A 24454-nucleotide genomic window follows, 5' to 3' on the forward strand; every position below is an offset into this window, starting at 1 on the left:
AAATATTATACTTAAACATTTACTGGTTTTCCCTTCAGTTACAATCGTCCAATATCCTCGATTTACATGATTTGGAAAACACATCAACACAAACTCACTTTAATGCTAATATGTTGGTAGTTATGCCATGTGTGTGTAAAGGAGGGGTGTTCAGGGGCCAAATGCTCGGTAGTTTTCTCTCACGTGAGCCACAGATTTTATGCAAGAAAACAAGTAACTTTAACATGATTGTGCTCTAGTTAGTTTACATAAAATATAAAATGTGTAAGAAACCAACTATATCCAAGCAAAAAGTGACAGAGGATCCCAGCAGGAGCTTTGCTTTAACTTTACTAGATTTTGTGAATAATTTCTATTTAATTAAGGAAAATATGTCATAATTTAAGGAAAATCAAATGTTTTTGTAAGAATTGAGTTTTTTTCCCCACTGTTTATCATTAAAAATGACTGCAATCATGCGATATACACAATGATTTATGTTTTCTCTATCATTTTTACTTTATCCTGTGGGCCGAATTAGATGCTCCTAAGGGCAGGATTTGGCCCCCGGGCCATGAGTTTGACATATGGTGTACAGTATAAGTGTCAAATTGTCTAATAATTGTCTAATAGAGAGCAAATAAAAAGGAATGCACATCATGAAAGCAGCATTTGTGGTGCTCATGTACTGGACTTTATTGGCGTTAAAGCAACAGTGGTGCAGAATATTGAAAGAAACGGTACAATTAAGTTCCAAACGTGGCCCTTGAGCCTGATTCATGGAGGAAGTCACCATTACACAGCATTATTAGGCCGATATCACTTAACTAATATAAAAGATTCTGTTATCATCCCAATTAGAAACAGAAAAGTAAAACAGTTGAGCTTTCAAAATAAAAGCATGCTACATTTACACCGTTTATGTCGGCAAAACAAAAAGGAACTTTGCTTTCTTACATTCAGTAATACTTATGTTTATGATGGTTCATCAATATCTTTACTTTGCCATCCGGCCATGACTTGCATCAAATATTTGAATGTTTGCTTCACGTCTTGGTTCTTAGTAGGTTTTAATCTTCACCCCTGCACAAAAAAAGTCGACAAAAAGCACATTGAACTAAAAAGGATAGCACATGGGGCAAATCAACCATTACTTAGTAGTTTTGTTTAAACATTGTAACATTTGAACGATGAGGAAATTGTATAATAAAACAATAAAGAAAAAGTGAAGATCTTTTAGTGAGGGTGCGGTTGTTAGACATGATCTGCAGCAGCAACTGAAGAGCACCAAGATCTTAATAAATATGTACTTTGATTAGAACAAAAAGCATTGGACACTGACGATGATCAGACTCTAAGAGAAGATCATAAAGTAGTTTAGTTGATATCCAAACACTCAGGGTTGTTAGGGAAAGAAAAACATTTTCTTCTTTTGCTGCTTAGGGTCCAAACAAGTTTTAAAAAAAGGAAAAGTGCTAATACGTACGGGAAGGGAGGTGAGATACTAAAATATTTCATGTTTAATAGAATATAATTTATTCAGAACAAAGATTTGCCCTATCAGGCAACAGATGGGATGTAGTTGTTCAACCTGCGGTCCTGGTGTGAGTGGAAGCATGTGAGGCTAGGCTAGGCTAGCAGATGTGTGCCATGTGCTAGTGGTTAAAGTACAAACAGACAAACAAAAGGAAAGGGTGAGTCTACGTGATAAAGAGGTTTGATCTAAACCACCACAAACTGAGCTGTGTTTTATCCTCAGTCGCCGTCGTCCTCTGACTCCTCCTCCTCCGCCGTCTCCAGCCACGTGAGCCACTGGTTTACCTGGCAGAGGATGGAAAATATTACACGAGTCTTTTATCTGCACTATGTAGCCTTCCCACTGCTGTATTTGACCTTTTGTGCTTGTAATTTATTAACATTTTATTGTTATTAGTGAGGACGCAGGAAACATCCACACACGATCCATTTTCTTCTTTTTGGTGCGTTTCAACTCCTTCAGCGTTGGACCAATTTTGAGAATTAAGACATGAAAACATGTCAAATATTCAGCACAGAGGTACATTTGTGATTTGTAACTTTTATACAATTTTTTCTATAAATTTTTTGGAAAAATGTCTCATTCATTTAAGATTTAACGGCTTCAACTTTGAACTTCAGCCGTTCTTCAATAGATTTGAACCATTCAGCAGCTGTTTGATGGCTAATGCTAGGCAAATGCTAGCTAACGGTATTGCTTGGTTAATGTTAGGCTAATGCTATCTAGTGCTAATGCTAGGCTAATGCTAATAAAGTGTTCAATGAGGCAGGCCAGCACCTGCACTTTCTTCAGGAAATGCAAAAATTCTAGTTCTATTTATTTTAGATTTTTATGTGTCGTAAAACAACATTCCAAGCTGCTAAAATTAGGTTGTATGGTTTTGTACAATAACAATAAAAAGTTATCTGTCTATCTGTCTGTAAGGTCATTGATATAATAAAGTGCTCCATAGTAGAATAACGTTACATTAACTTAAGACAGTCTTGCACTGTAACTGCATCCTCCTCCATAATACATTCTTGCCAAGTGAGGAGTCAAACAGTACCTGGAATAAAGCTTTTCCTTTTCCAGGGAATTCTTGAGTTATGTCTTCTTTCCATGCAAGGAAGGCTTCTTCTTCGATGATCTCCATGTCGTAAAAGTTGACAAAGTAGCGCAGCAGCATCCCTGTGTGGAAACAGGGCAGTGTAAGGTCCCACACAAACCAAGTACCAAGCCTCAGAGTGTGTGTGTGTGTGTGTGTGTGTGTGCCGTACCTTTGGGGAAGGCGCTAGCATTACAGTGCACCTGCAGCGCGTACAGGGCGCTGACCTGCAGCTGGGTGTGGTCGTGCAGGAACTTCTGCATGACGGGCTTGAAGGCCAGCAGCAGCAGCTTCTCCTGCTCCAGGTGCTCCTTGGAGGGCGCCGCCAGCTGCTCGTCATTTTCCACCACACAGAGCTCCTGGGAGATGTACTGAAGAAAACTGGGAGGACAGTGGAACACAAATAAATCTGTTTCACAATCTAAAAAAACCGTGGTAACTTCTTAACTCATTCAGTGCCATTGATGTAATGTTACGTAAATTAAATTTTTTTCACAGAGATTACTAGAATACACTCTGGTGGCGGTCCCTCATCAATATCTAAGCTGTAATGTGATGTAGTGACTACCTGGTGCCCTGAAGGTGGCAGCAGCGCACCTTTAGATAATAGATTAGCCACCGATGCTAACATTAGCTAAGGAGAAAAAAGCAGAAACGAGGAAGATTATGGCGCTAAGAAGTGATATTGTGACGTATCAGCTCACAGCACCACATACTAACAGAACATGTGGACCTGAGTGGATTATTGATGTTACGATCATGAGATAAAATGATCAGATACAAAATACAGTAAGCCTATGCGCCAGATAGTAAAATAATAATAATTTTGGCATCAAAAGCCTTGTCTCAGAGTTTTTTGTTTTTTTTAGATGGAAACCAATGTTCAGATGTTAGAGTTTTATAATCTTTACAAATCTGTCAAAATATTCTAAAACGGCTGGCACTGAATGAGTTAACAGGAGAAGTGTGGGCTCACCTGGTCATGAGGATATTGACAAAGCCTTTGTCAGTGTGAAGCTTGGGGGAGATGTTGTCTTTGATCCACTTGTAGATGGACTGAGGAGCTGGATCTGCTTTGATCTGCTTCAGAAGCTCCTTCTCCAGCTTCAGCAGTGGGAAGAGGAAGCTCAGGCCTTTTCCCTCCAGGATCTCCAACATTCGGTCTTTGTTCTGATCGATTTCTGCCACGACACGAGAATACGTTGGTTATTCAAAAATGTCTTTTTTGTTCCTCGCTTATCCAAATAATTGAATTCCACACAAAGGCCCTCAGTCATCAACATGGCGTGAAAAAAGGGGCAAATTTAAGATCACATTGCGCAGTACGACAGGACAAATGTGTGATTTATGACACATTTGTATCTGACCAATCCCAGCGCACCAATGATCAGGTGTTGATCAGAGCCGTTTAGAGACAACTCCATTCACGCCAATGGACATTTTTTTTTTGTTACAGAAATGGCGTTTAATGAAGCCTCACAAAAGTTCCTGGAAGTGAGCAGTTGACTAGTGCAGCTAGAGCGGAGTAGACAGTTTGTGATGCACTTTTGAACAGTGACGTTTAAATAATCATATTGGATATTATTATCAGCGATCTAAACACATTAACGTGTGCATTAAAGTAAGTTAGTGGATTACTATTATATACAAGTACATATGACGGTGTACTGTATAAATATTGTATATCAATGCAGTTATTAACGACAAAATCCCAGTTATGTCACTCGGAATCAATGGATTCAAATCTTCCGAGGAACTATTTGAGTCTACATGAATCACGTGACGGTTAAGCATTTCGAGCTTCCGTTGTCGCAACGCTCTCTCTAAATGGCTCTGGTGCTGTTGAATTTGATAGTCGCTAACATGTTACGCCCTCAAATATTCCTGGTTGGGAGGCCCCGCCCAATGAGGTCAAACAAACATTGGCAACAAAATAAATGTTTCCGAGATAAAAAATCAGCGTCATCACAGCTGAGGTGAAGAAAAACTAAAGATGTGCTTTTCGGTAGTGTAAAAACTGCGATTTAAGGAGCTCATTTAAAACAGTGTTTACGTAATGGAACAGACTCGGTCTGAGGTTTGAATTAAATTCTGAAAAACTAACTTAACCACTGTTTACTGAGTTTAAATTAAATGTTACTCATCCACAGCTTAAACGTGTAAATCCCTGCTTTTTTATCAAGACAATTATTTACATTTTAATAAGGATTGTAACGACTTACTCAACTCCCAATATGATCCGATTCACGATTTATTTTTACAAAATGGGACTGTAGACAAATGATGATATAATATAAAATATTCCTTTATTTTTTTCAGGAAAAAAACTAGAAAATACTGTACTATTTTTGTTTTATTTTTCATTGTCAAAAAATCCCTTGATAAACTATTCAAAACAATGCAATTTAACTATAAATAAATCTTGAATGAAATAACTAAAGGAATAATACAGGTGTAGAAGAAGCCTATTAATTTAAATTCTTGTTCTATAGTAAACAATGCAAAACTGCATAATAGTTCTTTTTCTTTTAAAGAGTGCAACTGAAAATGCATTTTGTGCCTTAACAATTGGACTTTAAAAAAAAAAAAAAACAGTCATTGCAATGTATTTACATGAGATATTTGTTTGAACCAGCAGAGGGCGCTGGTAACCCAGTGGTCGGTTGGCATGCAGATATTCTTGCAGTGAAGAAGAGATGCTATGCTAGCAGACAGAGCTAATAGAAAAACGTGACTTTTATAGATATTCACGTAATATTAGAGATATTCTTTCGGTGCTAAAGGGGTAAGGAATCATTTATGAACATGTTTAAGAGTAGAAAGCGGCCAGAAAGAAAGTAGTAGCAGATTCCGCCTGCCGCCTCCGCTTCTGGATCAAGAGAAGGATAAATATATAGCGCCCTCTGCTGCTTAAGAAAAGTACTGCGACTCAATTTTCAGAGTATCGATATGAACCGTGATAGCTATGTATCAATTTTTAACTGCCTTACGATTAATCGCTACAGCACTACATTTAATAATAATTAAAAAAAAAAAACAGACGTACGTCACGTCAAAATAGATAAATACTGAAATTTGCGTGAATTTAATCAAACAATCATCATACGCTCAAATCTGAACGTACGAGCAGTTGATAAAAGCTGTGGTACCTGGAAGCATCTTCTGCATGTTGACCTTGCTCTGCTGGAAAAGGTCCGTGAGCCACTCGCGGTCGCTTAGCTTGGCTGTCTGCTGCAGGCACAGCAGGAAAAGGGGGAAGTGGGTTCCGTTCTCCAAGGGGTTCGCTAACTCTGCCACGCTCACCAGCTCAGCAATGATGGCCCGAGCCGCGAACTGGGCCAGGAAGGATTTGACCAAAGGCATATCAACCTCTATCTTAGGACACTGGTCCAGGACGTTGAGGAAAGCCTTGATGGAGGGTAAGAGCAAAGATGGTGAGAGGGCTGAACGTTATTAATTATTTACATCTAGTGTGCGTTTGAAAATCATTCTAAAAGATTGTGATTACAGAAATACATGCATTGTAAATGACTAAATATTTTAAATTAAATACATTTAGTGTATGCATGTTGTGTTACTAAGGAAACAATTCTCAAATTTTCATGTAATCAATTGTAAATTTTGTCTTTGATATTTGACAAAACTAATGCACGTGTTAAACTCAAGGCCCGGGGGCCAAACCGGGCCCTTTAGAACATCCAATTTGGCCCACAGGAGAAAGAAAATAATGACAGAGAAAACATGAATTATTGTGTAAATTACCAAATAATCCAGTTGTAGATGGTCGAATTGAGCATTTAAATGAAACTCCACTATATTTTTGGGGGGTTTCATGTTTCCTTTGTTTATACCACATCTGCAGTCATTTTTTATTTCAAATTGTGGAGAGAACTCTAAATCTTTTTCACAAATCTTGCAATTTCTCACAAGCAACAGCCCAAAATGACTAAAATTGTTAACACAAATCAAAATACTTTTTCAGTCAATTGAACTGATATTGAAAACCAGGGCACAATGATGTTAAAACTGTTCATTCCCCGCCGGGGCCCACTTGAGATCAAACTGGTCCATTTTTGGCCCCTGAACTAAAATAAGTTTGACACCCCTGCTCTGTGTTCAAATGTAGAAATGTTAGTGAAGAGGACTGCAGTCCCTCCTGATGTAGACATATTCATGAAGAAGCCTGGTTATTTAAAAGTCATGTGCAACATTAGATAGTGTTTGTAATATTCCAGCATCCTGTCTTTGTTTGAACCCACCCGCATAAAGTTCTCCCCGGTAATGAGGCCCTCGGTGCGCAGCATGTGGATCAGAGTACTGGCGTGTTCCTTGTCCTCGTCGGGGCGGTCCAGGGAGCACATGATTATCTTGCTGAGCATCTCAGACAGGAAGTGCTTGGGCGCCCTCATCTCTCGAACGCCGCTCACTGCCTCAGTCAAGCTCTTTGTGTTCCAGTACTCGGCCACAATGGCCTCCTGCAGAATGAAGCTGATTAAGTTACACTGCATTAAGGTCTTCAAGTTCTCACGCTATTATTTGTTGCCATTTTTACACACAACTACCCAGCTTTCCGTATTTCCACATTGTCCTTGAACGCACCGTCATCTTCAGGAGTTCCTCCTTGGCTGGAGGTGGTTTCTTGTTGGTCTTTTGTGGTTTCTCCTGAATGGGTGGAGGGTTGGTCTTCAGGCCAAGCTGTGGAGGCTAAGAGCACACATCACATTACCCCACCGTGTTGGTGACCCCTGTTCTAATGAATAATGTGCATTCCCGATAATTGCTTGAAGTGGACCATAATGACTTCTCAGTGTGCTCATGAACCTAATGAATATAATGGTTGGTGTTTGTGTGGACGATGCACAGGCTGTGGTAGTTACAGCCAGAAACGTAGTGGTGTCGCCCTAACCCAGTCCTTTTCTCTTACCTGTCCCAGAGGGGGGGTTTGAGTGCGGGGAGGCTGAGCACTGGGAGGCATCATGGCTGGGATCTGTGGCTGGAGCTTGGGCACCTGGTTCTTGTTGAGGAGAAATGATTGAGCAGGTCTGAGGCTGATCTGTGGTCCCAGGGGCCAGCGTGAACAAGGAACAAAAACATCAGTTAGTCGTGATATTTATCAAAGGTAAATTCCACATGTGAACTATGTTTTTTTTGTTGCCCTCATATCTCATAATCGCAGTCACTGGACCAGCTACTGGCTTGAGGGGAAAGAAGAGAGCGTGAAGTAGTAGAGAATAGATTAGGTAGATAGATAAAATACAGAGTGAGACAAAGAGGAGAGAACAGTAGCTGGTTGTAATCCTCAGAATAACGCGTCTTTTTATAATCACTGGGCAACAGTAGCAAACATGGCACAGAAGACTGGACCAGGTACAAATGACAAAAATACTTAAAATCAACACAAAAAAACAAAAGTGTGCTTACCTCATCTGCATTGAGTTGACCTTTCTTGCTGAATCTTGGAGGCATGTCCTTGGACTGCACCTGCTGCTGGGCCAAGTGGTTTTGGTTCTGGTTGAGGAAGTGCTGGTTCTGAACCTATCCAAGGTCACAGACATTAAAACAGATAAGAGGGCAGATCCTCTCACCCAGGTCTGATGATGATCAATGATCAAAGCTGAATTGCGGCAGGAATACCTGGTTGGATTTAACAAAGGACTTGGTCCCCATGTCAAACTGTGACTGCGATGGAGGGGCCATGTGGCCCCCGTGGCCATTAAAAAGGGGGTTGGTGCGATGGCGTCCCATAGTAGGCGAGTATCTATCCTGAATGACCCCCGGGCCAGTTCCGATCCCACTTCCTGTGATTCCATAGCAAGATAAAGCAGGTACAGAGTTGATGGTGAAGGATCTTATCATTTTAACACAGAAAATTAATAACGTACCTGCTTCTCTTGACTATTGGTAAAACTTTTAATTGATTGATTTGAAAACTTTAAAATAACGTGGTGCAGCTTAAGTCAACATCTTTAAACAACTAGATTCAATGAATGACAAATGATACCCATAAAAAAAGCTTTTGACAGCCATAAAAAAACCCAAGTTAGGCACTAACCAAAAACAATCAAATCGAGATGTGAGCAAAAAAGACACCGAGGATCAACCCCCACCTGGCATCTGACCAAACATGTCCGCCAATCCTCCAAGAGTCTCCCTGTCCAGTTTGATTCTGTTGGGCATGAAAGGGTTTTCCAGGAAGAAGTCCATCCTCATCCCATGAGACATGGGTGCTGGGATGAAAACACCCAGATCCTTGAATGGAGACATAACAAACCACAGTCATAAGTTAAATAAACATTCAGGCCAATAATCATCTGTAGGTAGAAGGCACTAAAACAATTACTCCATACAAAAAAAGATCAGGAGGAGAACTCAATGACTGAATATGGTACAAATGTCTTGGAATAAAAAATAAATTAATCAGCCATAGAAAATCTGAACTGATAAGTAGTTGCAGTTTTACTCTGCACATCATGTCAGCCAGTGTCACTTGCTGTGTTTCCATTACCATTGGAAATGTGCAAAATCTAAATAGCGCAATAAAAACTGGTAATGGACACTCCTGAATTTAGAAAAATCACTCAAATATAGCTAAAAGGTTTTTACGCTTTCATGAAGAAGAATTTCAGATGTTTCAATATGGAAATGTGTCGCAAAGGTGCTGTGGAAACTTTTTCCGCAAATGTGACAGTCATGGTCACATGACGTGAGATACCTGGTCACATGACCACTTCTGTCTGAGTTAATATGATGCGGTAAAGTGAAGACAGAAGAGGAGACCGAGACATTTCTTAGCATTATATTTAAAATGATTAGTGCTACATTAGACGTGATTAAAGTGTTATAAGAAGGTTTGGAGCGTCCATCTTCCTGCAGCAAAGTCTCGCGGGATGATTTTGCGAAAATTGCCAGGCTCCTGCCCAAAACAACGTTCAATGGAAACACGCTCAAAGCACAATTATAGTTTATCGACAATTAGAATTATTGCTTTTATTTTGCAAAAATCTGTAATGGAAACCCAGCCAATGTGTGCCAAGCTGATCAGAACATATGTTAAATTGTCACAGCAAATCAAATCTCTTCTAAAAACTTCCCATTTCAAACCGACTTGCAGCAAGACACTCAGTTCTGTGACACCATCTAATGCACCAATTCTTTTGAATTCTCATTTTGAATGTTATAAACAGATGCACCTCGAGTGGGCCTTAATGGTATATTTAGTAACATTTTAACTTGATCAGGAACATGTGCATTATTCATCTGGTCCACGAACAAAAGTACAGTAATAGTATTTAGAGAGTAACTAAGCACCTGCATTCTCCTGACCTGTCACTTAAGACACGCCCACTCTATACTATAAAATCTCCAATGAACAATCTATGCTATGCTAACTAGCTACTCATTACTCACTATAGCTCTCTATTCACTCTTTTCTCAGTCCAACCTACTCACCACACATTGTAGAGCCCACAGGTGCTAGTTTATGGAAAAGGGGCGGAGCTAACAATGCTCATTTGTAACACAAGATGGTCCCAAAATGTCACATGATCTTGTTCTCAGCCAATAGCAAAAATCAATTGTAATATCCTGGTTTCAACCCATAGAGGAGAGTCACTCTGACATTTTACAACTAAATATGACAAATTGAAATAGTTTGACTAAAATGTGGAGAGTTGGACAAGAATTAATCAACAGCACTACTTCATAACCAAATACATTTTTATTCAGCAGAATAAAGTGGTTTTGGGGTTTAATTACTCTTTAAGGCACTTGTCATTAAATAATGTACTTTGTCAACATTGTCTTATGTGAAAACTGTACTTACTTCCTAAAGCAATGTTTGAAATAAAAAAAGACTACATGAAACAATTAAAATGTGTATGGGTTAGAAGTTCCAAATCATTGGTTTTCTATTCATTTGTAGACAAACCATAAATAAATAATTGTCACTACTCCATAAATGTGGTGTCCGTTAAACACACCAGACTCACTTTCACGGCATCCTGACGGATCTGGTGAATTGTCTTTGGTCCGTTGTCGATGAAAGCCTTACGGGGAACCCAGTTGTTTTCTCGCAGCTCCACTGTATCTTGCAGCAGGAAGCGGATCCTGGCAGGCAACTCCTTGTTGTTCATTAAGGATCGCATACGGCCAAAGTACTGATCCATTAAAGACTAGGCAAAGAATAGAGAGGGTTGTGGGGGTGGAGTGTGCAACATCTTAGTTTACAGCAGAATGCACAATCAGAATCAGAAATGTTTTTAATGGTCATGTACAGTTTTAAGGACAGTACAAGGAATTTGTCTTGGGCTGTGAGCCTAGTAGAACCACGACCTGAACACAGTCAATCCAGGCAGGAAATCAAAGAGAGTAAAGTCACATGACAACGTCAAAAACTAATCAGGATCAATAGAAAAAACTTTGACTGGCTTGTTTATTCAGAGTTGGCTGACCCATACCCAAGATGATGATGCATCACTTAACCAAGAAAATACAACAAGCAAATAAATAATGATAGTAGATTTATGTTTTTACACTGTATTTGGGAAGCACAGAACTGCATACACAATCTGCAGCAGACAAATATTTAATGAGAATACTACTTGTGGGAGGGAGGAAGCCCTTAACTAAGAAGTGGTTACAACCAGATGCTTCAACAATTGATGATTGGTATTAAATTATTCATGACATCTACATTATGGAAAGACTGACTTTTTCCATTAACGTAAAATTAGAGAAATATGTCCTCGGAGGCCAGACTTGATTTGATTACCCATCTATAGAATTTACAGGACTACTAAATAAGAGTTGTGAAAAAATGTTTATGAATGGACGAGTGAGAGTGACTGTGTGTTGTTTACATTTCATTTAATTTATTTAAGATTATTATTATTATTATTATTACTATTATTTGAGTTCAAAATGTATACATTTGTTTGCAGTGTTGTTATAGATGAGTAGAAAAGGAGTGGCTGACGGGTCAACTTGGGGAAGCGTATTTTGCATTGTTGGGTTATGTGTGTAGTATGTGTACACAGATGTGTAGTGATGCAATGTTTTGAAGTTAGTAAGATGTTGGAACATGTAAGATCTGCCTGTCTTAAAATATAAAAAATAAATTATATAAAATAATAATAATAATAATAATGATAGGGACCATGAAAGAAGACAGGCTGATACCTTGGCTTTTTCATGGTCGAGTCTCGGCCCCACTGTTCTCATTATCTGACAGAGGCATTCCAGGTCCTCCCCCATATCCTTGAGCTGGACTCTCTTCTTCTTTTCCAGAAGCTTCATAAAGCATCACATCAACAAAACAGAGGGTTACTCAATGAGAAAGAGGGAATAATTAAGATGCTGGGGCCAGAAAACAAATCTAAGTGTGCACATACTGTTTTGATGCACTTATGAAGGATAGATTCATGGATGAGGTCGAGTTTGCCAAGTTCCCCGATGAATTTAATGTTGCCAAGCATCTTGATCTTGGCGATGTTACGCTGCTCCTCTTCCTCAGAGGTAAGAGGGTTGTCATGTTTGTCATAGACTGACGGGAAAGGAAAAACACAGTTAAAATGTAAAAGGTTACAGCTGCATGCAGCATGTTCAGAAGAATGTACACCTCATTAACGGCAAATGCAGTAAATATTCAGAAGGTCTGAAAGAACTGAGTTTTCGAACGTGCATGCATACAGTTAAAAATGGAGCAACTGACGACCACAGGTATTATTGGATGTACTGATGAACAGTTTCTGTCTAGACTCTGGGGCGACTGTCTACTCTGAACCTAAAACAGAAAAGTCACCAGTTTTACTCACTGGTGCTTTGACCCATTACAACTTCCTGTTTTTTTTAGAACATTATTAACCTTTTATTTATTTAGCAGTATGTATGTGGAATGTATGGCGCACACACACTGTATGCTACCGGGGATGAAATAATTATATATCTAGCTATTTATCTATTTTTAAAACCAATTAGTGTTTTACAGACTATTTATTTGATCCCCATTAGCTTCCACTGGTTGCTAATGTTCAAGGGGTCCATTTAAAACAAATTCAAGTAAGGAACTACAAATGCAAACTAGCTGTTAAGCTATAATCTGGTGTAAAATATCTCTGTCTTTTATAAGCTTAATATCTTTATGCATTGTCCCGTCAAATAAAAACCAAAAAAAAAGTACACGTAAGAAAAGAAAATTAAATTAAAACAGTTAAAAAATGAGTACATCAAGACATTTTCATTACACCAACAAATAAATAAAATACAGCACATGATATATACATAAAGATTGGTAAAATTATGAATTCAAAGCATTTTTAAATGTGTGTAAAATGCGCATGTCTTTCAGGTCCCAAGGCAATTTGTTCCATAAGTAAAAAGCTATAAAAAAAAAAGACAGATATTTGTAAATAGTTGGTATTAGAACAATTGGTGACTGAATTGGAGTTTGAAGCAAGTCTAGTATTGCACAAGTGGATATGATGGGAGTATTTTATCATTTCTTGAATAATCTCAGTTGGCCAGTTAAAATAATCTTCTTTATAAATTATAATACATTTTAGTTTCAACGAGGGGCCATGATAATGTCAGTGATACTAGTCCTGTAGGGACTTTGGCATCCTGTTATTAAATTTTTCAAGTTAATGACTTGTTTGGTGCAAAGATTTGTTCTTCCAAATACTTTTAGTCCTAAATGACCAGTTTGTGCATTCACTGTTATTGTATTCAGCCATTAGTTGCAGCCCTGGTCTCATGATGTCAAAATGTAAACACCATGATGATGAAGACTATTCCAACTACTAAAGAAATGTGTTGGCCAATTATTGGATCAAACATTGAACGGTGGACGTGTTTAGAGAATGTCACACTAGGTTTCACCTGTAAAGGTCAAAGTGCATTTTAGTTTTATCCTTAATTTTCACCTTAAAGCTAAACATCTGAAACTTTTTGTGAGTAATGCTCAAAACTAATATCTTCTGTTGGGAGATTGTGTAGATTTTGTTTGACTTACTTTCAACATTTCTGGCGCGGTTTTCAAATTCATCTTGAAGCTTGGAAATCAGCAGTCTTCGGAAGGTCTGCAATAGCAAACATTTATACACATTTTAATTTTAGCAAGTCATCCTCCATTGTGTTAACAAATCTAGTAATACAGGTAGATGAACAAAAACAAATAAAATAACATGAAAAAGTTCAATATTTTTTGTCACTCATTTCATAAAGTCAAACCAATGAATGATATAGCTGACTGTAGACTTCAGAAAACACTAGACCAACACTAGCAGATGACATGGCAGCAAACTTCACATTGGACATCAAGCAACGTGGATTCTGTGCATCTCCATTCTTCCTCTAACCAATGGTTCTCAAACTATTCAGTGCCCCTCTCTCTTATTTCTGAATCCAAGGAGCCCCTTTGCCAACTACAACTATTTAAAAACGACTATAGATCATAATGACAAAATGAACGAGCAATAACACATTTTAAAGAATCTCATTTTGTAAATAAGTAGAAATAAACACTATTTAGTGCAGTTGTTCCCAGCATTTTTTGGATCGTCACCCCATTTTGATATCAAGAATTTCTGCCGACCGCAAAAACAATTTTTTCTATAATTAGTTTTTGATCACATTGGAGCTCATTGGTTATTTACTTTATTTTGAAGTAGATTTATATTTCACAAAGTAAAAGTATAGAAATATAGTTCTGTATAGTACTGTAGATTAGTGATCGACCGATTCAATCGGATGATTTTTGCGTGTTTTACGTGTATCGGCACGCGCTGCTGCTTCGCTGATCCACTTTATAAACAGAGCGGCTGCTACAGGGCTCCGTGTTGCTGCAAACAGAGTGCAGAACCCCTCCCCCCACTAGCATAGTGTGAAGCAAGCTCTTCAATCCCAACGGGTTTTAAACTTTCAAAGCATCTTTTAACGGTTTAACAGTTGTTCCGTGGGTCCACATGTTGTGTCGCACTTCTAGTTCACGAGCAGCTGGCTCTAGGTTTGGCGTGTGTGTGCGTTTCTTTTCCTCTCTCTCTGCTTCTCACTCATCGCTGTGCTGAGAAGTTTTTAACTTTGAGAAGCAGTTTACTGCTTGTTTGAATATTTATTCTTGTTGATGTAATTTAGAACAGAAACTTGATCAGTTTGTTGCTTAATGCGCATCGGACATCAGGTAATTTCTCTGCTAATTTATGTTCTGGCGTTGTGTGGAATGGGCTATTATTCATGGTTTCTTTTTGCGTTTAATACTATAATTACATATTTATACTCAATAATCCTGTCAATAAAATATATGTTCAGTCACGCCAACTTTTGTCAAAGCTATTTTCAGGACAAAGACGAACATTTCTTTCATAATATTTCATGAGATGACTCACTATATTTTGTACTTTTTCTTGTTCTACATCACCTGTTTTTATTATTTGTTAAATATTTTTTACTTGGTGTCGTTCTACCTCACCATTGTTAATTTCAATAAATGTTGCTTTTTTAAAATTGAGACTTGTACCATTTGCTATCATCGTGTAATTTTTATGATGTAAATGGAGGGAGCAAAAGTAGCGTCGGCTCAAGGAAATCAGCGGTCCGTATCGGCCATCAGCTAAGGCTGATGGGAAAAAAATCGGTATCAGCATCGGCCCTATAAAAACCATATTGGTCTATCCTACTGTAGATTAAGATTGTGTGTTGTGAATAATAATAAAAAATCAAAAAAAAATAATCAAAAGACAGCCCCATTTTAACTCCAACTGAACCTACATGGGTTCCGACCCTGAGGTTGAAAAACACTGATTTAGTGGCTCCAGAATAGATTTATTTCTATAGTTTTTATCATTTTCGATCACGCCTCAGGTGGAACCAAGACTGACACTATTAGTTCATTTTCCAATCTCTCTCTCTCTCTCAAGTACCCCCTGTAGTAGCTGTGCATACCCCTAGGGGTACACATACCCCCATTTGAGAAACACTGCTCTAGAATCTGTGACATCGATTTTCAAATGACATCCAAAATTACAGTCCCTGAAGATTCTGGCTGCCATGTCATCTGAGTTTTCTGAAGTCCACAGTCAATGCAGCATCTACCAGGACATTTGTAGAGCTTTTACATGCTTCCTTCTGCTGACAGGCTTCATGGAGATGCTGATTTCATTTTCCAGCAAGATTTGGCACCTGCCCACACTGCCAAAGGTAGCAAAAGCTGGTTCAATGATCATGGTGTTACTGTGCTTGATTGGCCAGAGAACTGGCCTGACCTGAACCCCATAGAGAATCTATCTAGCCATCGTCAAAAGGAACATGAGAGACAACAAACCCAACATGCAAAAGGAGGCCCAACCAAGTATTGAATGCATAGAAACCTGACAATTCTGTTTAAAATATCATTTTTTATTCATTTACATAATATTCTAATTTTCTAAGACATTGAATTTTGGGTTTTCATTATCTTTAAGCCTTATTAATGAATATTTCACTACATGTGATTTGAGTCTATATTGTATTAATCAATCAATCTTTATTTGTCAATGCACATGTTAAAGAGCAACAAAATGGGTTATGCTTTCTGAAATGTGTGACAAAATATCAAACTTTTTAATAATACAGTATTCCATTTTTTTAGATGTACCTATATTGCCAAAAACAGATTTGCACCAAAAATATAAATGTTTTGCTATCAATAAAAACGAAGTAAATTGAGGAAAACAAAAAACCTTGAGAGCTACCACTTACTGTGCTCTGCTTTTGGGATGTTTGGATCTCAGATGAAGGGCCATCAAAGTTTGGTGCGTCCTCTGCCAAACGCAGACATAGCTGAGCATAGAGTGAGCTATACTTTGGCTCTTCTAAGGCTTTGTCTACAATCTGATTCATGGATGCACAAAAAGAATTGATGAGATTGAGATCAGAGAAATCATTCAATCCAGCAGCCACTTCAATGAAAGCGGTGTAGTTGGCTTACCAGCAAGATGATTCCTTTAAGGACGAGTTTTGAATCTACGCCCGCATTCAGGAGCTCAAGGCATAGCTTGTCAAACTTCTCAGGCGTGAGTTTGTTGAGTATGCTAATGATATACAAAAAAGGTGTCAGAATAAATTATAAAAAAATAAACCAAGTATAAAATCTTCCATTCATCAGAGTTTGACAAAAAATGAAAACACACGAGTGGAAAGCTGTCACCTCAAGATTGCATAAATAATCGTAAATTTAGGAAAACCCGGTGAAATTTTTAGGAATTTCCAAACTTTCTCACTGATAAAAACCTAACGTGATTGAAGCTACAAAGAAACAAGTGGCCCATGCTTAAAAGCTCAAGACGGTCACTTCAACATCTAAAAATTTTAGAGCAGAGTTGCACATGATGGCAATGAGATAAAGAGGCAGTGATAAACCTCATCTAGAAGACAGTGGGTGACATCCAGAAACGCATGCATTCATTTTCATACGACACTTACACACATTTCAAATGGAATTATGTTCCTGTTTTACTACCTACTATCTAATAGCTAAACGTGAAAAATGTGACACGTTTGTAAAATTCAACAATTATTCAAGACTTTACAAAAATCCACTTTCTGTTTAAAAAAAATCACGATCCAAACAAGAACTCATTGCTTATAAAGGAAGTTGAAGCTCCATGATGAAACATGATTGCAGCAGTTTATTGCAAATTGATGAAGCAACATTTTCCAAAACCTTGCATTTTCCCAACAAACAGTCCAATAAACGACAACTTTGCTTGGAAAAAAATGATATCTCCATTACTGTCAATTCAAGTAGGTCGAAAATCATGGGCATCTTCAGTTTTCAGAAAAATCGCGAATAAATCGCAATTTGGATCTTGGTGCAATAATAAAGGCACAAACCTGACATAACTGTCAAATTTAATCAAGAACCAAGATGAATTTTTGCCAATGATAGGGATTTTTTTATTTATTTTTGCAACTGATCCAGAATCAGTATATTGAACCCTTCCAGAATTTAATGGAATTTTCTAGGGCGCAAAGTTTATCTTTGGGAAATTTTTTTGTCAAAATCCATTTTAAAGGGGGGCATTATGTAAAATCAACTTTTTCAAGATTTCTATCATGTTACTATGTCATTCACTCATTAAAAATATGCCTGGATTGTTGCCTTGGTTCATTCGTGTATGTTTGAGTAATCTTTAAAAACTCTGACAACACCCATTTTAGGTGTAAATATGCCTGAGTCCTCCTAGGAACACCCCCACCTCCTGGAGACACCTCGGACTTTTCGTCACCAGTCGAGTTACTGCCTACCACTCCACAGCAGAAGGGGGCGTGTTCATGGGTGTGTCGGACAAGCATGGAGTTTCTTAAAGAGACAGAGGTGAAATTGAGGTGTCATGAACCATGTGCTACAGATGGAAATTTATTTTAAGTTTTTTTTTTATATATTTGCTGTATTTTCCAAGCATAGTTATTTGAGTATGCTATAGAATGATACTATGTGGCTGAAAAAAAAAAAAACATAGCACCCCCCTTTAAGTACTTTTGACATATTTCTGCTAACAGACAAATAAATAAAGGGACTTGATTTATATAGCGCTTTTATCCCTACAGTGAAGTAGTCTCAAAGCGCTTTACACTATCAACTCATTCAGACACCAATGGGGCTGAGCTGCCATGAAAGGTACTGGTCAACCACTGGGAGCTACTTGGGGTTAAGTGTCTTGTCCAAGTACACTTCGACCAATGGACAGGTCTAGACTGGGATCGAATCCCCAACCTCTCAATCATAAACCGACCCCTCTACCACCTGAATGACGGTCGCCAGTGGCAAATAAACGCCGGTGCAAACCTTGATGGAGGTAGAACTAGACTTTAGTTTAGAGAGCCTCATACAGTGCCATAGCTAGACTAGAATTAAATTGTCGTTGTTGAAAAACAACAATAATAAAAAAAGCAAAGGGTCTCTGAGTTTGTATTTGCCTGGTACTTGTCTTAACTTTTTTGTATTTGTAAACATCTCCTGTTGTTGACTGGAACATTGTGAGTGCTTACAGCAAAGCAAGGCTGCATTAAAACACTACACTACAATGACCGACTGTGATTTATGTTTACTTCACTAAAGACAATGAGAAAAGAATGGTGAAAAACCATAAGATTGCTTTTGAGTTAAACAAAAACCAACTCGACCCTTACCCCCTCACTTTCCTGAAGATTGCATCGTGTCGCTCTTTTTCGTTGCTGGAGTTGACATCTCGTCTAGTGCTTCGTGAAGGAACCCATCTCTGAACGCTTTGCCCTGGGGTTTTCCCCAGGAACTCGCTTTGGAAAGAGACAGATACTGTGAATACTCGTGTGATGAATGCTGGAAGTACAAAGATGCTGTGGCAGCATTTTGTGATGAAGGAGGAAAAAAAATAAAACACAAACTTTCCTATATCAAAAGTAACTCCAATCAAATGTAATCATTCTAACTTGTGCTTTGACTAAATCCATCAGGAGACTCATTATACCACGTCAGCATTCTACTTTTCAGCAAAATCAACTCTGTGGCTAATAAATAATAATATAGTCTTAGACTTTCTGCTCTACTTCTCATGTGGGCTCATTAAGCTTTGATTTAGATAAAACTAAATGATCCAATCAAATTAAACACTGTTGTACTGTGTATTTTCAGAAATAAACATTTAAACCTATTTAGGACTGTAGTTCAAATATCAGAATTGTCACCAAACTGTGACTTGGCTCTGCACACACCTGTTGCCGACAGTCTTGGGATAGTGCTGAGGTGCAACCCTACCACCTCCTCCCCCCGAAGAAGCACTGCAAGAAAAATACCAAGAAGCAAATTAACAACTTGTCTTTCAGGCCATATTTTGTTTCAAAATCTTAACATCAGTTAAGATGGATGACTGTTCATAAGGTAAGAAATGAGACAATAAATTAAAAGGTCATTATTGAATAATCAACATTATCTTTAGAAATGAACTAAACATCAGATAGGATTTGTCATTTCAATAAAAACAGCATTGCTGGTCATGATGATGATGCTTTCTGCTGGTCAATGACAAAAACATTATTAGTCTTTTCCCTATTGATTGATAGGTGTTGTTGACCAAGATCAGATTGGGAAGAATAAGCCTTTTCACACTCTTGGAAATCTTGCTTTCGTTCAGTTCTCGCGAGTGAGTTCAAAGGTCAAGAGGGATAAACTTGGCTGACAACGAGTCTAGCAGAGATTATTTTTACGGTTAGAGCACTGATTCCTTGAAAGATTTTTTTGCGTATACGTGGTATGGGTCTCCAAGACAGAAATGCCAAATTCCGCCTGCTGGAGACCCAGGTAGTCGGTGTTTTCGTCCACCAGGGGTCACCTGTGTGGAAGTGAGGGGACTGCATTGCTTCTATACTGTTGCTGAGCTGCTTCCATCGGTTTTTAAAAGTGCTCTGATCGGCCATAAGTGACATCAGCGGAAAACCCTCCTCAAGTCTGAATATGTGTAATATTAATGATATAAACACTATTAAAACACAAAAGATCTCTGGTATAACATTATAAACACTATTAGGTCAGAAATATCAACAGAGTGAATGAGCTTGTTTACGTTTTTATACCTCTGACCTCTGAGTATGTGTTGCCTCTCGTTGTAAGAGAAGTAAATACTACTTATGGCTGGAATTATTAGTTAGAAACTGTCCTGATAACACGCCATGCCTTTTGATGAGCTTTTGGAGTATTTTGTAGTCACAAACTTTAGAATTTCAGAACTAGGAATCCCAGACTTCTTAGAGTTAGTACTATCACTTACAGAAAATGTTTAATCAATGACCATTTCAAATTAATCAAAATGTGACAGTCAATATGGCTGCCACCTAATACATCAATTAAGCCAATTAGATAAATTTGGAAAACATACAAAACACCCACTTCAAGTCAAATCCACAAAATCTTTAGTTTACAGCCAAACACTATCAGGCTACAAACAGTGGATATAATAAAGTCTACACACCCCTGTTCAAATGCCAGGTTTTTGTGATGTAAAAAGTGACACCAGGTTAAATAATTTCACAACTTTTTCCACCTTTAATGTGACCTATAACCTGTACAATACAATTGAAAAACAAACGGAAATATTTAAAGGGGAAAAATAAAAAACGTAAGATAACCTGGTTACATAAACATTCACACCCTTTAACTAATACTTTGTTGCAGCACATTTGGTTTTTATTCCAGCACTCAGTGTTTTTGGGTCAGAGTCTATCAGTGTGGAACATCTTGATGAGGTAATATTTACCCACTCTTCTTTACTAAACCGCTCCAAATGTGACAGATAGTGAGGACATCTCCTGTGCACAGCCCTCTTCAAATCACCACACAGATGCTCAATGGGATTCAGGTCTGGACTCTGGCTGGTCCATTCCAGAACCTCCATCTGATTGTGGTGAAGCCATTGTTTAGTTGATGCTGTGCTTAGGATCATTGTGGTGTTAAAGATAAAGTTCCTCTTCAACTTCATCTTTCTAACAGAAGCCTGAAGGTTTTGTGCCAATACTGTCTGGTATTTGGAACTGTTCACAATTCCCTCCACCCTGACTAAGGCCCCAGTTCCAGCGGAAGAAAAACAGCCCCAAAGCATGATGCTTCCACCACCATGCTTCACTGTAGGTATGATGTTCTTTTGGTGATGAGCAGTGTTGTTTCTGCGTCAAATATACCTTTCTGAATTATGGCCAAAAAGTTCCATCAGACCATAACACATTTTCCCAAATGTGTTTGGGAGACTTCAAATGTGTTTTTGCAAAATGAAGCCGGGCTTGGATATTTTTCTTGGTAAGATACGGCTTCCGTCTTGCCAACCTACCCCATAGACCAGACTAATGAAGAAGATGGGAGATTGTTGTCACATGTTCTACACAGCCAGTACTTGTCAGAAATTCCTGCAGCTCCTTCAATGTTGCCGTCGGCCTCTTGGCAGCCTCCCTGACCACTTTTCTTCTCGTCTTGTCATCAATTTTGGACAGACGTCCTGTTCTTGGTAAAGTCACTGTTGTGCCATATTTTCTCCACTTGATGATAGCTGTCCTCACTGTGTTCCATGTTATAATTAATTTCTCTGAAATTATTTAGTACCCTTCACCTGACTGATATCTTTGAACAATGAGATCCCTCTGATGCTTTAGAAGCTCTCTGAGGTCCATGGATTGTGCTGGAAGATGTGGCTACAAAAATGTGAGGAAAAGCTTTAAATGGTGACAGGTGTGTGCTGACTCCAATGTAACATGAATTTGAAAGTAATTGGTTAAATCTGAACACAGCCCCGCCCCCAGTTATAAGAGGGTGTGCACACTTTTGCAACCTCATTCTCTCAGTTTCTTAATTTTTAGTTCACCTCCCTGAAAGGTTTCAGAATGTTTTTCAATTGCATTGTACAGGTTTTAGGTCACATTAAAGGTGTGAAAAGTTGTAAAATTATTTATCTTGGTGTCATTTTTTTACATCACAAAAACCTGGCATTTGAACAGGGGTGTGTAGACTTTTTATACCCACTGTACCATGAATGTTTGATATACATTCAAGTACTTTCATTATCAACACCTAAAACTACATTTTCTAATAATTGAAGGGGGAAAATAAATAGTGACATAATTGGATGAAAGTCAGCCGTACTCATTCAATGTCATCCCCAAGCCTTAGCAAAAATCTAAGATATTTAACTGTGTATGTGACATGATAATATGGCTCATGTTTGACAAAAGAAAATAGTCTAGAATCATTGATATGTAGCATAGTGGTGTAACAGTGGAAGTCTCAACCACAACTTTGACAATAAGTTAATAATAATAATAATAATTTAAAAAAAAAAAAAACCTCTAAAAGCGTCTCCTTGTACCCAACCCCCCCCACCCACTTTGGATAATGTTTCACAAAAAAAAAGTATCTGACAGCCATTTTGATCTGTCTCACATATGCATTGTTCAAGGGGCCGGAAGTTTCTGTCTAAAAGGGTAACGGAGCTAATCAAGAATTCTATACAAGGAAAAAGCAGTATTTTTATCCCAGTGGGGGAAGTGTGTGTGTGTGTGTGTGGGAGGGGGGGGGGGTCAGATTTATTACCTGAAACGAGAAGCACCCCCTTCTGCAATCACACTCTCCACTTTGGCGGCTTGACAATGAAGAATACTTAAAAGAATAAGAATAATAGGAGGGGATGGGGAACACGGTGCTGAAGAAGAGAAAACAGGCATCCCATTAGTAGTCTGCTTTTCCAGCTGGGAGAGATCAAATAGTCACTGGCTTGGATAATGATGGTGATGTAATAAAACTAACAATGTACACAACAGTATGAGCAATGACCATTGGCTAGTCGGATTACCTTGGTAAACATATCAGTAATAGAGCCTTTGTTACGAGGAAAATAGGTTCAATGTCTGAGATAACAACAAAGACAACAACAAAGCAAAGGTGCGTCAGCTAGCTGGTGTTATGGTTCATCTGGTCACCGACTTCAGATCAGACCCGAGATGCCAAAAAAAAAAAAAAATATATATATATATACACATACACAATAACATCGCCAGGTAAAATTTGATATTAGCAACTACGAAAGGCCATAATCAAATATAAAATAATGTTCATTGTCCGCAGTCCAAACTCTTTGACACTGATGCATACCGGTGTTGTGCATAACCCTTAATAAAACTAGCTTCTTTACATTCAGTTTGTAATTAGATTATCTATATTTGTTCTTTTAAACCGTGTGCACAAACATTTACTCCATCAGAATTTCCTATTCATGTTACACAATCATAATATTTATCTTCTCTGTAGCAACGGGTGGCGCAGTTTATATGTAGGTCACAAGCTACGTTGGTCACAAGTAGAACCTTTACACCGAGCAAAGCTACCCGCTAATTAGCTTTATCCTGCTAGATAACTACAGCTACGTCACACAGCTAAACGTATTTACGATGTGTCAGAATGGCTGCTTCGTAAGGGCAACTGATAGTTTTGTGTTTATTTGAGTAAATGTGTATATCAGGAAAGAGCTGGGTGAGTGGGTGAAGGGACGCCGTGGTGCAGTGAGATGAGGCAGGGCAGCAAAGACACTGACATCACTGATTTCCCCTTCACACCAAACGGGCACGTCAATGTAGAAAAATAAAAGTTTAAGAACGACCCCACTTTGATACATAACAACATCAAATCGTGCTCCGAACGATGCAAGTGTGAATTTGTCTGACGCGTCATTGCCGCTATCTAATTTATTAACTAAAATAGCTGCAAAACGACGCCATTTTCTGCTTGAATTTAAATCAGATGAGCTAGGCTAGGCTAACGACCGGCTCCTTAGCTAACCGTTAGCAACACCTAGCAGAAGCCATTTTGGTTAAGCCGGTAGTGTTTGTTCTGCAAGAGACAAAAAAACACCATCTTACCTTTACTAAAGCAACTTCAGTTTTATAGTTTGGTGTGACCACCAAGAGAGAAATAAGAAGACTGTGGAAGAAATGTGAGCTTTGTTGAAGGTATCCGCTAGAGGCAGGAAGATCACCACACACATCAACCTTTCTCACGACACCCTGGTTTGTTTGCGTTAGCGAACCAATGCAGAGAATACACACGTTTGCAGGCTTATGGTAGGCGTGACGTTTGATATTCGCCAAGTTTCATTGGCCGATGTGATTGTTGCTATGTCTTTTTGAACCAATTATATTAGAGGAAGTTTTTAAAGGCGTTTTCCCGAGCAATCCTTGTCCAATGGTAACTCGTAGTGAACGCGAGAACCCGCCCACTGTGATTGATAGACGTACATTTTGACATAACTTCGACATATTTTATGCAGGAATATTGGTTAACTGAATATAAAACAGGTTTAATGCAGTCC

The 24454-nt window shown here is 38.4% G+C and overlaps 1 protein-coding gene and 1 non-coding gene across 2 annotated transcripts; both read right to left on the reverse strand.

The window, feature by feature from the left end:
* Window positions 1-650: 650 nt before the first annotated feature.
* On the reverse strand, window positions 651-23817 carry eif4g2b (eukaryotic translation initiation factor 4, gamma 2b). The gene is made up of 21 exons (XM_028448349.1): window positions 23811-23817; window positions 22684-22792; window positions 19326-19391; window positions 18765-18890; window positions 16561-16663; window positions 16332-16463; window positions 13609-13675; window positions 11990-12141; window positions 11778-11888; window positions 10589-10771; window positions 8708-8849; window positions 8235-8398; window positions 8022-8135; window positions 7525-7653; window positions 7200-7304; window positions 6860-7075; window positions 5750-6008; window positions 3577-3781; window positions 2773-2981; window positions 2562-2683; window positions 651-1800 (listed from the first exon to the last, which is right to left on the reverse strand). The coding sequence occupies exons 1-21, from the start codon at window positions 23815-23817 to the stop codon at window positions 1735-1737; spliced, it is 2787 nt and encodes a 928-aa protein (XP_028304150.1). The 3' UTR covers window positions 651-1734.
* Window positions 7752-7934, reverse strand: LOC114466285 (small nucleolar RNA SNORD97). The gene has a single exon (XR_003674433.1). It is a non-coding gene; the product is annotated as a small nucleolar RNA SNORD97 (small nucleolar RNA).
* Window positions 23818-24454: the final 637 nt, after the last annotated feature.

This window comes from Gouania willdenowi, chromosome 6 (genome assembly GCF_900634775.1).
Source record: "Gouania willdenowi chromosome 6, fGouWil2.1, whole genome shotgun sequence".
NCBI classification, from domain to species: Eukaryota; Metazoa; Chordata; class Actinopteri; order Blenniiformes; family Gobiesocidae; genus Gouania; species Gouania willdenowi.